The sequence below is a fragment of the Nicotiana tomentosiformis genome, chromosome 5 (assembly GCF_000390325.3).
Source record: "Nicotiana tomentosiformis chromosome 5, ASM39032v3, whole genome shotgun sequence".
NCBI lineage: Eukaryota > Viridiplantae > Streptophyta > Magnoliopsida > Solanales > Solanaceae > Nicotiana > Nicotiana tomentosiformis.
In genome coordinates this window covers 69,745,149-69,759,089 of record NC_090816.1, presented here as the reverse complement: position 1 = coordinate 69,759,089, position 13,941 = coordinate 69,745,149, and the positions used below count along the sequence as shown (strand labels likewise).

General features: G+C 38.2%; 1 protein-coding gene across 1 annotated transcript; it reads right to left on the bottom strand.

Moving 5' to 3' along the window:
* Nucleotides 1–3,268: 3,268 nt before the first annotated feature.
* LOC138892542 (uncharacterized) lies at nt 3,269–3,643 on the bottom strand. The gene has a single exon (XM_070176272.1). It carries the CDS (start codon nt 3,641–3,643, stop codon nt 3,269–3,271), a length of 375 nt encoding a protein of 124 aa, XP_070032373.1.
* Nucleotides 3,644–13,941: the final 10,298 nt, after the last annotated feature.

Below are 13,941 nucleotides of genomic sequence, written 5' to 3'. Positions count from 1 at the left end.
TTTTTTGATTTTTATAACCCGACCCTAATTCGTTATATAGACTCTATGGACCATTTCTTAAGTAAGAACCTGACATTTTGAGAGTGAGAAAGTGCTCTAGAGAGGGAGAGAGTTCCTCAACCAATTGTTCCTCAATTCTTACTTAAATCTTAGAAGATTAACAAGGAAGACACACTAGGTCTTCATCCTAGAGGTAAGATTCTACACCCTAACCCTCAGTTTCGAAATTTAACTAAAAATAGGTAATTAGTAAGGCAATTCTTGGGTGTGGGAGTTGTTTATTTTTTCATGCATGTACTATCAAGGGTTGGGGGAAGAATGTTGAGCTAAATTGGGTAGACTTTGGGTAGTGGGGGTGAAAGAATCCACCATGGGAGGACCTTGAAATCATAATACCCACCTAGTGTTTGATAAAATGCTCAAAAGAGTTGGAATCATAAACTCTCTCCTAATTTGTGTTCAATTTTGCTATATTTCCAAATAGATCGAAGAAGCTAAGAATTTCGGAACATTGTAGTAATTTAAAAAGGCTCTAGGCAAGGTATGTTGGCTAAACTCCTCTTTTAGAATTGAACCCCACAATGGCCTTGTAAGTCCCGTGTTGCTCATTATAAATTGATTATTCCGAACAAGCCTTTTGTCAAAAGATATATGCGTTCAAATTGTATTCCAAATTTCTTCTTTGTTGAGTTACTATTTGAGAAGGTGATTAAACATGGGCTATGTGTTAATATGTCATGATTTGAAGCGTGATTTTAATGAAAACTAGTATGTCGAATTGTGTAAGAAATCACATGTGTATAAGACCCTTAATTTGGTTAGTTGATCAAATGTGTATCTAAAGTCTTGAATTAAAATACTTTATTGTTGATAATCTATAAGGATGCTTAAAAGTGAAAGAAGTGGGTTGGAGATAGAAAGTGTGGCCACCATGCCAATAATGAGAGTTATACTTGTGCCCAAACGTGGTTGTTTTAACTAATGTAATGCTTTGTAAGTGTTTCCAATATGTCTTTAGCTCTTATATATATTCATGGGTTGAAATTATGTATTGCCTTTTTTGGGAAATGTAATTCAAGATTAAATGATGTGTTACTCATTTATGCTTCTAACTTGTGCTTTGATTGCCAACCATTTTACTCCATTTCTTGGAAAGGAATTCATTGTGTTTAAATTCTTCATTGCTAATAAACTTAATTTTGTGATTTTCTGAATATTCTATATGTTGATGTTTGATGGTGATCCTTGAAAGTAAATAAAAGAAAGTGTGGAATATGAAACACGGTCGTTGTGCCATGAATAAAGAATCTTGTGAATGGCCAAAAGAGCCAAGGAAAGTTTATGGCTGTGAGTGGTTGAAAATACTAATGAAGGTTTATACAATGTGAGAGATGATGAGGTAAATACATTTGTAATTATATTACCTTTGTGTGCAAAAATAAAAATATTTTTGGGAGTATCATTAGCAAACCGAGAAAGGGTGGGTCATAAGACCCACACCTGAAACTACACGTGCCGGTGTAGGGGTGGATTATGATTATTCCCCTTATTTGGGATGAGATTGATATTAGTTGGAATTGGAAAGTCAACCCACCTGGCATATGTGGGAAGGTGGCCTAGCCGATCGAGTGGAGATCGGAGGCCATGTTGCGCACATGGTGGTACTACTCTTGGTAACACCCGTTTTTTGCATCACATGTCAAACCACATTGTTCGTGGGGATATGGCCTAGATGATCGGCGTGATCGGACTTCATGCTACAATACGGTGGTATATCGGTGCTAATGATCTCCCAACCAAACATATATATTATTTTTTGTATTTTGAAATCTGGTATGTGTTAACTAGGCATTTGGATATTGTTGATTGTGACTTGTTGTTTCTATGGTTTTCCCTTTCTTATAATGGTATTCTATTTTGAAAGTGAACATTTAGCTTTACATACTAGTACTATTCCATATGTACTAACGTCCCGTTTGCCGGGGGCGCTGCATTTTCAATGGATGCAGGTGATTCGTCAGCAGGTGGTTTTGACCCTCGTTAGCAGTTACTCTCTATTCAGCAGATTTTGGTAAGTCCTACTCTGTTCCAGGCTTCATGTCATTTGACGTTGTACATTACATTTTGAGGTATAGCTGGGGCCTTGTCGTCGGCACATCAATACTACTCTTATGTTGTACTTAGAGGCTCCGTAGATAGGTTGTAGGTGGTATATGATGTTGGGAATTAAACTAGTAAGTGTTGGTATTTGGGCGAACATGTTTTTATCATATCAGTAAACTTGTTATATTTTGGAAATCATCAATGAATATCCTTTAGTAGTGGAAAATATTGTGGAACACTTGACTCTTCTCATGTCTATCACCTGTACTGGCTCTTATATTGTTAATGGGGAAGGTTGGGTAGAAGGCATCTAACATGCTTGCTTAACCGGGATATCTCGGTTGAGCGCCGGTCGCGCTCCCCGAGGTCGGGGCATGATAGGAACGGAGCCCGTAGCTTGAGTGCCCTGATGAAATCCACCTCTCTCGAGTCTGGGAAAATCTCTCATGATGTGTCTAGTATCACCATACTCATAACAACCCCTCTGCGGGCGTGGCTGCTCGTACTGAGTCTGTATCGGATGACTGGAATAACCGCTGTAGGTACCCCGTGCTGGTGGCGCACTAAAAGATGACTGCACCACGTGAGTACCCTATAACAAATCGAAACCATACTTGTAACGACACCATCTGGTGCAGCGGCCTCAGCCAAACCACGAAAAGCATATCAATGGGCCGAGCCCCCCCCTCTTGGACGCCCTCTACCCGCCTGTCCTCCAACCCTAACTACTGTGCAGGTGAAGTCGCAACTAGAACGGAGCCCGTAGCCTGAGTGCCCTGATGAAATCCACCTCTCCCGAGTCTGGAAAAATCTCTCATGATATGCCTAGTATCACCACACTCATAACAACCCCTCTGCGGGCGTGGCTGTTCGTACTGAGTCTATGTCGAATAACTGGAATAACCGTTGTAGGAACCCCGTGCCAGTGGTGCACTAAAAGATGACTGCCCTACGTGAGTACCCTGACTAACTGAAGCACTACGAGTAGTCTGAAAAGCGGGCTGAGCTGAACGACTGCCCGACTGCCCGAGCCTTCGCCATGATGAGTCATAGCTGAAGAGTAGAATCCACTGAATCCTCCAGAACCTCGAGACCTCTTGGTCTCCTTATCCGCCCTCTCCTCACCCCGAATACGCTCTAACATCCTAGCAATCTCCACCACATGCTAAAATGGGGTATCAGTCCGCAACTCTCGAGCCATGCAAAATCTAAGATCATAACTGAGCCCCTCAATGAATCTGCAGACTCGCTCTCTGACTGTAGGAACCAAAGTAGGTGCATGACAGGATAACTCACTGAACATAATGGCATACTCTGACACTGTCATGGTGCGCTGACGCAGCTTCTCAAACTCCACGCGCCATGCATCCCGAAGGGTCTGGGGAACAAACTCTCTCAAGAACATCTCTGAAAACTGAGTCCATAAAAGTGAGGCTGCATCGGCTGGGCTACCCTCCTCGTAAACCCGCCACCATTGATACACTGCTCCTGATAGCTGGAATGTAGTAAAAGTAACTCCACTCGCCTCCACAATACCCATGGTACGGAGAATATAGTGGCACTCTACTAGAAAATCGTATGCATCTTCTGAAGCCAAACCACTGAAATTAGGAGGGTGATACTTCTTGAACCTCGCAAGTCTAATCTACTCCTCCTCTAACGCCCATGGACTTACCTCAGGCTATACCGGCACCTCACCAGGAAGCAGTTGGTGCAACGATGATCAATCCCGCCTGAGCCAATGTACCAAACATGCTCAGGAACTACGGTAAAGTCTCCTGAAGTCCGCGGGTAACAACAAGCACCTCCGGAGCTACTGGTGGCTCAACAACTACTGCTTTGACAGGTGCTCTAGCTGCGGCACGTGCCCCTCCTCGGCCTTTACCTCGGCCCCGACCTCTCTTGGCTCTAGCAGGGGGCACGGGTGTATGCTCAGCTGATCCGGTAGTGCATGTCCTCACCATCTGTGAGAAAATAGAGATACAAAGGCTCAAACTTCGAAATCAACAAATCCACACGACAGGAATGAAAGAACTGGAGATTTTTCCTAATAGTTCCATAGCCTCTCGAAGATAAATACAGACATCTCTGTACCGATCCGCAAGGCTCTACTAAACTCGCTTATGACTCATAGCACCTATGAACCTAGAGCTCTGATACTAACTTGTCACGACCCCAGTTTTCCTCCGTATGATGTCGTGATGGCACCTAGTCTTTAAGACTAGTCAAGCTGACTCTAAGGCCTGTGAATACAGTGAAAGGTATACCTTGAAGTCTCCACAGCAATATCTGATTCTCTATCTAACAATCAACAGACTCCGAAGTACCTAGATCTGCACAAAAATGTGCAGAAGTGTAGTATGAGTACACCACGGTCGGCACCCAGTAAATATCAAGACTAACCTCGGTGGAGTAGTGACGAGGTACAAGTCAAGACACTCATTAGATAGAATAATATGTGCATTATAGAAGTATAATACTAATAACGGAAAGTGGAAATCAGTAAATGGCAGCAAGAACCAACAAGTGATATAAACAGTAAAACAATAATAAAACATTGTGAAGTATCACTTAAAATAAATAAAGAAAACACAAAGGACAATCAATTAATCAATCCGTTCTAACACAAGTTTCACAACGTAATCACTCCGTGGTACTTCATCTCATAGTCACAAGTCACGGGTCTCAACCCACCATCATATACTCAAGGCACCTAGTGCCCCCATCTCGCATCACAACCGCATGGACAACTCACGTGCCAAAAATCTAAATCCGCCCGGCATGATCACAGGCTCACATTCTCAATCTGCCCGACATGGTCACAGGCTCAATACCAACATAGAAACAGATAATACAAGAATACATAGGGATGATCAATAAATGTCACGTTTCATACTCCTGAGCTAGTATAAGTGGCATGCTATGGTATATGATTGTGCGTGTGTACTACTGCAGCCCAAGTCAACAAGTAATATTAAAGACATCGAATACCTTATCGAAAAAACAAAGCAAGTCACGCAAGGTGAATGACAAACACAAGGAAAAGCACACAATCACACGAAAATCACCAACACAATGTCTCCAACCATAACATATCATCCCTAACGTTGCCACCCTTTTCTCTCCTTTTGCCAACCGTATCACTCCGTATAATAGCAAACGTTATCGCTCTGCTCAAACAATAACACAATAGCCACCCGTATCACTCCGTATAATAGTCACCCTTATCGCTCCGCCTGGACAATAACACAATAGCCACCTGTATCACTCTGAACATTCAACAACAGTGAGATGCTACCCTTATGCCCCGCATAGTAACAATGGTGCAATGCCACCCTTATACTCCGCATAACAACAACCAAACCACACAACAAATCACATGTGCTATCATCACAACAATACAACATATCAACTCGTATCACAAGTGCCCATAGGCCACAACCTTTCCAAAGGTTCAACAATATCAATATTTTCACAACAAATAGCCCACGGCTCAACACAACGTACATACAATCTTAATAACAACAAAATGAACGGAAAAGTAACTCAAAAAGGAACACACCCCTTTTTAAACACAACTTCGATTAGAATAGATTAATAACTCTCGATAACTTCAATTCCAAATTAATTGTTTAAGGATAACCTTGATAGTGATAGTACTTCCATGGAATGGCAAAACTTCGGACTCTAGTGTATGAATTATGCTAACAATGTAAAAGATGACACGAACTAGTACTACGTCTAAATGCATGAGAGAAACCCGACAACAAGGATATCATGTGACGACAATTTCAAATAAAGCATGTGACATTAGACATGACGAATAAAAGATATAACATGTGCTAAGAATTCTAAATAAGTACATGAAAGAAGCCTAAGAGTCTAAGTCGGTTAATTTTTCACATATAAGCCCGAGTACGTACTCGTCACCTCGCGTACACGGCTTTCACATGACATAAATAGCACAAATGACTCAAATCCTAAAGGGTAGCTCCCCCACACAAAGTTGGGCAAGATACTTACCTCAAAGAAGCTAGACCGATACTCTAAATTGACTTTATCGAGTGAAACAACCTCCGGACGGCTCAAATCTAGCAAAAATAACTTCAAATCATAAATAAAACTCATAGGAAAAAATTCTGGATACTAAAGCTTCAATCTTTAATTAAAACTAAAAAGTCAACCCAAAAATTAACCCCCCCTGACAAAATTCACAAAACCCAAACACCCATTCCGATACGAGTCCAACCATACCAAAATTATCAAATTCCGATATCGAATCGCCCTTAAAATCCTCATTTTACATTTTGAAAGATTTTTACAAATTTTCCCCGAATTTCCAACTTAATTCGCTAATTAAATGATGAAAATAACAATGGATTCATGAAATATAATAAGATTCAGGTAAAAAATACTTACCCCAATGAATTGCTTGAAAAACCCATGAAACATCTCCCAAAGCCGAGGTCTACAACTCCAAAAATGATAAAATCCTCAAATCCTTGAAATATATGTTCTGGCTAGCCATGATCGCACCTGCGACACATTAGCCGCTTCTGCGGCGTCGCTTTGGCGACAAAAATTCCGCTTTTGCGAAGTTTCACTAGAGGTCGCCCATCGCACCTGCGGAAAAAGCCTCGCTTCTGTGCTAATGCAGGTGCAAACAATATCCACGCATCTGCACAAATCCTCGCTTCTACGCTCCAAGTCACCGCACCTGCGATGTCGCAGGTACGCAACAAAACCTGTTTCTGAGATCCATCCTCAGCCTTCCATGTTCCGCTTCTGCGCCTTCATTTTCGCTTCAGCGACCATCGCACCTGTGCCCAGTGGTCCGCAGGTGCGACCATACTAGAACTACCCAGCACCAGCCTCACCCTACATGTTCCAAATGATCTGAAACCCGTCTGAAACACATCCGAGCCACTCGGGACCCTGTCTTAATGTACCAATAAGTCCCATAACATAACACGAACCTACTCGAGGCCTCAAATCACATCAAACAATGTCGATATTAAAAATCGCACCTCGAATCGAACTTATGAATTTTCAAATCTCCCAACTTCCAAAATGCGTGCCGAAACATGTCAAATCAACCCGGTATGACGTCAAATTTTGTATGCAAGTTTCAAATGACATAACGGAGCTAATCCAACCGTCGGAATCGCAATTCGAGCCTGATATCAACAAAGTCAACTCTCGGTCAAACCTCTTAACCTTCCAAAACTTCAACTTTCTAATTTTTTGCCAAAATGCTTCAAATTATCCTACGTACCGCCAAATCCAAATCCGGACGCACGCTTAAGTCTAAAATCACCATACGAAGCTATTAGAATCATCAAAACGCCATTTCGGAGTCGTCTACACCAAAGTTAAATTGTTGATTGAAACTCTTCCGCTTAAGCTTCTAAAACAAGAATCCTTCTTCCAATTTGACCTAAATCATCTGAAAACAGAACTCGGCCATACACGCAAGTCATAACACATAATATGAAGCTGCTCCAGAGCTTTCGCCATCGAACGGGACGCTAATTCTCAAAATGACCGGTCGGATCGTTACATCTTCTAATACGGGTATTTCAAATTCCAAATGCTCTAACAACTTCGGAACCATAACTACCAGCCGGCCAAACATTCAAATTCTCCGATAACTTCGGAACCGTAACTACCAGCCGGTCTAACATTCAAATGCTCCGATAACTTTGGAACCATAACTACCATCCATTCTAACATTGTCGTTACACCTTCTAATATGGGTATTTCAAATTTCAAATGCTCTAACAATTTCGGAACCATAACTACCAACCGGTCAAACATTCAAATTCTCCGATAACTTCAGAACCGTAACTACCAGCCGGTCTAACATTCAAATGCTCCGATAACTTTGGAACCGTAACTACCAGCCATTCTAACATTCAAATGCTGCGACAACTTCGGAACGGTGACATAGCCCGTCTAACATTCAAATGCTCTGATAACTTCGGAACAGTGACATAGCCCGTCTAACATTCAAATGCTCCGACAACTTCGGAATAATGACATAGACCGTATAACATTCAAATGCTTTAACAACTTTGGAACGGTGGCAAAGCTCGTCTAACATCAAAGTCACCCCCGACAACCTCAGAACGGTAACTACCAGCCCGTCTAACATCAAAGTCAGCTCTGACAAACTCGGAACGCTAACTACCGGCCCATTTAACATCAAAGTCAGTTCCAACAACTTTGGACTGGTGCCCAACCTGGATTTCCTTCAAATAAAAGTGCTCCAATCACTTCGGAACTGTACCCAGTCCGGATTTCCTTCAAATAAGAGTGCTCTGATCACTTCGGACCGGTACCCAGCCTGAATTTCTTTCAAAATCAAAGTGCTCCGGCCACTTCGGACCGGTACCCAACCCGGATTTCCTTAAAATAAAAGTACTCCAATCACTTCGTATCAGTATCTAGCCCAGATCTCTTTCAAATCATATTTCACACCAGGGTCCCGACACACCAACCTGGTCCCCCATCGCATTAAAAAAATTAAAATTAAAATCAAATCCACGAGCATCGTTTAAGCCTCTACAATCCATCTTGCTCAAGTCAAATAGAAGCATAATCTACACCTCGTCACTGTTACCAATCAAGAGACGCGACACAACGTGAAATTATCTTTTAACATCAAACTAGGGCATATTTTAAGGACGGACGTCAAAATTTCCAACAACAGTCAGCGATATGTCCCTAAGTATCATTCAGCTTACGTCCCATTGACATGGGGTGTGTAGGTAATACGAACCCCCGTAAGAATAAAACCCAGTGTCATCACTGCTTGATGCTGGGGCAATTTTCAAAATCAAAAATCAAATCATTCCATCATGTTCTCTATCACTTTCTCAAACTACAATCAACCCGATTCTTATTGCATTCGAGATATGTAGGAAATTCAATACAGAGCTCGTTCGTACCCATGTCAAATTCCATTCAAACCAATCCATCAATCAAATCCAGCACCCACATCCCAGTGTCATTACGATTCGACATTGGGGTAATCTTGGAAGCAATGTCTAGGTCACCCGAATCCTTTTAGTCCTCGAAAATCCGTGTCTGCTATTTTTCACTCAATAAGGCTACAATCCACAAGTAGCACTCAATTGTATCACAAAACTACACACGCCCTGATTCTCATGCAACCCGAGATATGTAGGCAACTCAAACACCAGAGTTCGGTCACAATCTTCAAAACCTCATCGTTCCCCACTCTGCCATGTCGGGACAAAATTGAGTATGATGTCAATTTTTTTGCCCGAAGACTCTTGCATCATCTCTAGTCAAATATGGGCAGATGTTGACACTCAATTTTGACCCTTCATATTTAAAGATTAACTTCTGCAGGCTTCCAAGTTAAAAAATAATAAAATATAGTCTTTTGCAATTTATTGATAATTTTCCTTGTTTTTATAAAATATAGGAACCTTATCATTAAATTGTAATTAGTTAAATACTACTCCCTCCAGTCCACAATAAGTGATGTTTTGGCTGTTTTCACGCAAATTAAGAAATTCACCTTTTAACATTAATTATCAATGAAATTGACCATATTAACCTTTACTATCTCTTCATATAAACACTCCTAACACATACTCCAACACTATTTAATCCAAGGACAGTGTAGAAAAAAATAATTAATTCATTCTTGAAATCTGAAGAAATTACTTATTTTGGACCACAAAAAATGCCAAAAAATCACTTATTGTGGACCGGAGGGAGTACCATTTTTGTGTATTTTTCTAAATCTCAAATAATTTATTGATGATTGTCCTATTTTTCAAATGTTAGGATATTCTATCAATTTGTAGTCCTTTAAAATATAAAATAATAATTACTAAACACTATTGTAGTAGTTGGCATTTTTAATAAAAACTTATTAGCGGACGTTTGGTATATGAAGATATTTATACTTCTTTTCACATACGAAATATGAAATTCAGACTCATGTGACAAGTCAAGGCCCTGAAAAAGTAACTAATGAAATACCGTATTTAGAAGCTCATTTACTTCGCAATTTATATAAAAATGGAATTGTGATGCTGAGATCTTGGGTAAAGACGAGTGATATTTTAATAGGTAAATTAACACCCCAGGTCGTGAAAGAATCGTCGTATGCCCCGGAAGATATCAAGGTATATTTTCTATTAAATAATTATATTTTAGTTTCACAACACAGTCTATTAATTACATGGAACCCGATAAAATTTATTTTAAAATACGGATCAAATCAAATCAAATCAAAATCAATATTTCATCAATATCTGATGTGACGACACACTTAATGTGACAAGATATCATGATATGACTAGACATCATGATGTGACAAGACATATCTAACGTGACTTGATGTGATAAGATATTTTGGTGTGACTTGATGTGATATGATTTTTTTTTATCCAATGGGTAAACTTACTACCCAATGAGTAAAGACCATTATTTCATCTTTTTTTTAAAACTTAATAAGTAAGCTAAATAAATTACATTGATACCCACACATACAAAAATAAAATAAATAGTACAAGGTCTAGGCCAATGATTTTGCTCATAGTTTTAAAGTAGTGATTTCAGTTTGTGACCACATATTTTTATTTTTCATTGTTCTTTATTTATCGTTTTGATAAGGACCATATGTTTATTTTACCCCCACCCACTACAAATACATACTACACACTACATGTACCATCAAATTTTATAAAAGGGTTCAAAACCCTCATAGTTTTTTCATCTCTCGTTCTCTTAAAATCAAAAAGAGTTGTCGCCCCCCTTATTCTCTACCATCACTGCCGCCGCCGGCAAACCTCTACCGGAGCTCTGGCTGGCTGGCTGGCTGGCAACGGCGACACCACAACTCCGTCGTCCCTCTCTCTCCTACTTCATCTCTCCCCTTCCCCTTTTGTTCCACCACTGTTGCCGTCACACTACCACCGTCGGAGGTGACTGCTGGCCGGTTGGCTTCATCTCTTACGCTCTCCTTTGCTTACCCTCTCGTGGTGTTGCTGCTATTGTTGTGACACCCTCACAGCTGTCCGCTAACACTCGCCAAAAAAAGCGGATCTGGCCGGAATAATTATTTTGGTGACCTTTTGTGTTTGCTTCTTTCACTGTTGCTCCGGCGTTGCCGTGGTAGCGGCATGCTGGGCGTACGCGTTTAACGCCGCTATGACCATTTGTCGTGCTTCGCCGGAAACTTTTTCGGTGATTGTTGTTGTCTCATTTTTGCTATCATGTTTGAGCTGGGACACTTATTTTGTTGCTACATTTGTGCTTGGATGTGTTACCCTCATATTGCTGCCTCATTCCTGTTTTGGAAGCTATGATTTCGGTTGTCTGCTTGAAAAATCTCCTTAAGAATCTAAGTGTGTTCTCTTAATTTCATAGTTAAACATTGGTTCATGGATCATATCTCTACTTGGATGTCCATTTAAAATCCACGGGAGTTGGAAAGAACCCATTTTTGGCTTGCCATGTGACTGACTAATCGATTCCTCTTGTTGAGCGTTGCTATCGTGAAACCCACTTGTAAAGGGGTATTGTTTTTTGCTGCTCGGGTTACATTAACATCATGTGCCTTCTTAGTCATGCACTTTGTTTTAGAAGCATTTTTGCTAACACTCACTCATGTTGTACCATAACTATTATAAATTCGACAAAGGGTTAAATATACTTTTGTATTTTTGAAAATGGTTTAAAAATATTGTCGTTATATTATTGGGCTATATATACCTTTTCCGTTATACATTGGAACAAATATACCTTTATTTTGGATGGAGCGTCACGTGGCAGCACTAGATGAAAACGATCTATTTTTTTTTTACCCAATCTGTTTTAAAAACACACCACCCGACCTGTTTTAAAATTCAGTTTTTTTTAGTTTTTTTAAAACATATATTTTGTTAAAACTTAAATTCTTTTTTGTAAAAATTGAAAAAAAAAGAATTTATAAAATATATGTTTTTAAGTCTTTTCAGTTTTTTTAAAGTATTTTTTTTATAAAAACTGAAAAAATAAATATTGTTTTGTAAAAACTGAAAAAAAAGACTCTCCTAAAGTAGTGAACTATATATGCATTAGCTTTTAAAAATTAAAAATATTTTGCAAAGTTTTTTTTTTAGTTTTTATAAAAAAAAATACTTTAAAAAACTGAAAAAACTAAAAAATATATAATTAATTTTTTTTTTGTTTTATATATTTTTTTAAATACATTAAAAACTGAAAAATATATATTTTGTAAAAACTAAAAAAAAAAAATTTACAAAATCTATATTTTTTAGTTTTTTCAGTTTTAAAAAGTATATTTTTTGCAAAAACTGAAAAAACAATTTGCAAAATATTTTTATTTTTTAAAAATTAATGCATATGTAGTTCACTCCTTTAGGAATTTTTTTTTTTAGTTTTTATAAAAATATATTTTTTTTCCAGCTTTTACAAAAAAAATAATTCAAAAAAACTTAAAATACTTAAAAATATATATTTTGCAAATTTTATTTTTTTTCCAGTTTTTACAAAAAGAAATTCAGTTTTTACAAAATATATGCTTTAAAAAAGCTGAAAAAACTGAATTTTAAAACGGGCCGAGTGATATGTTTTTTAAAACGGATCGGGGTAAAAAAAAAAAAGAGTCGTTTTCATCTGGTGCTGCCACGTGACACTCCATCCAAAATAAGAATATATTTATTCCAAAGTACGACGGAAAGGGTATATATAGTCCAATAGTATAATGAGTGGTATTTTTAGACCATTTTCGAAAGTACAGAAGTATATTTGACCTTTGCCGTTACAAATTTCGTTTGAAGTTTTTTTATTCATCTCGCGACGGTTTTTGTTTGTATTGCCTGCCGCGGATAACAATCTTTTAAGAAAATCGACCCTATACCATTGGCCGATGAAAATAACCCTGCATTATTAAGGCAATGACCTTTCGGATCGGGCCCAAAAATAAATGAGGCGATGACGATAACTCATCAGAAAAGATAAAAAAACGAGAAACGTGACGAACCAACACGGTTGGCGCCGTAGTCACAACCAAAGCGGTTCCCGTTCTCATGTATAGACGGAATCAAAATACATCCGAGTCTCCTATAATATTTTCAAACTATTTTTCAAAAATCATTTCCAAAAAGAAAAAAAATATTTCAAACCATTTTTTTAAAAACAATCTTCCAAAATATTTTCAAACAAAACATCATTTCAAAATATTATATATAATTTAGTTTTATTTTATATTATTATACTAGCAATTTTACCTCTCTCATCTTGTAAGGTACCATTACGTGGAGTCGTTTTCAAAGGACAATGTTCGAAGAAAAATTAAATGCATATTCCCGCCAAATCCCTCTTCGTACTTTCCATTCTTGATTGTACTAAAAACACAAGTATAGTAAAATACTAATACTGGTTAGATGTCGTATTTTTTTTTTTTTTACCTAAGTGCTTAGTTTGTGTTCGCTTGTGTGTGCTAAATTAGCTATACCTAAAATATCATGCTAAGATAATCGTCAACTTAGTTGTACAAATATTTGTGAGGTAGTTAAGTAGTTTGCCACTTGCAAATAGATACAATTGGCTTCAACATAAACCATGAAAATATTAGGATCTTTTTCATTATTATACTTCATCACATTCTTATATTATTTTAATTAAACTAATTAACTTGTGAATAATCATCCATCAACTAATATTATAATAAACTAATTATTTTGGATTAATTCTTTCAAATTTTAAAATGTTTTGTTACATATACATTTTCTTGTCTCATTAGGATATAACTCATTATACTCATTCATATTAACAATTTTTTGAACTTGT

Bases quoted from the DNA above. Each gene is read 5' to 3' on its own strand.
- LOC138892542 (XM_070176272.1), bottom strand. From the start codon at position 3,643: ATGGGTATTGTGGAGGCGAGTGGAGTTACTTTTACTACATTCCAGCTA.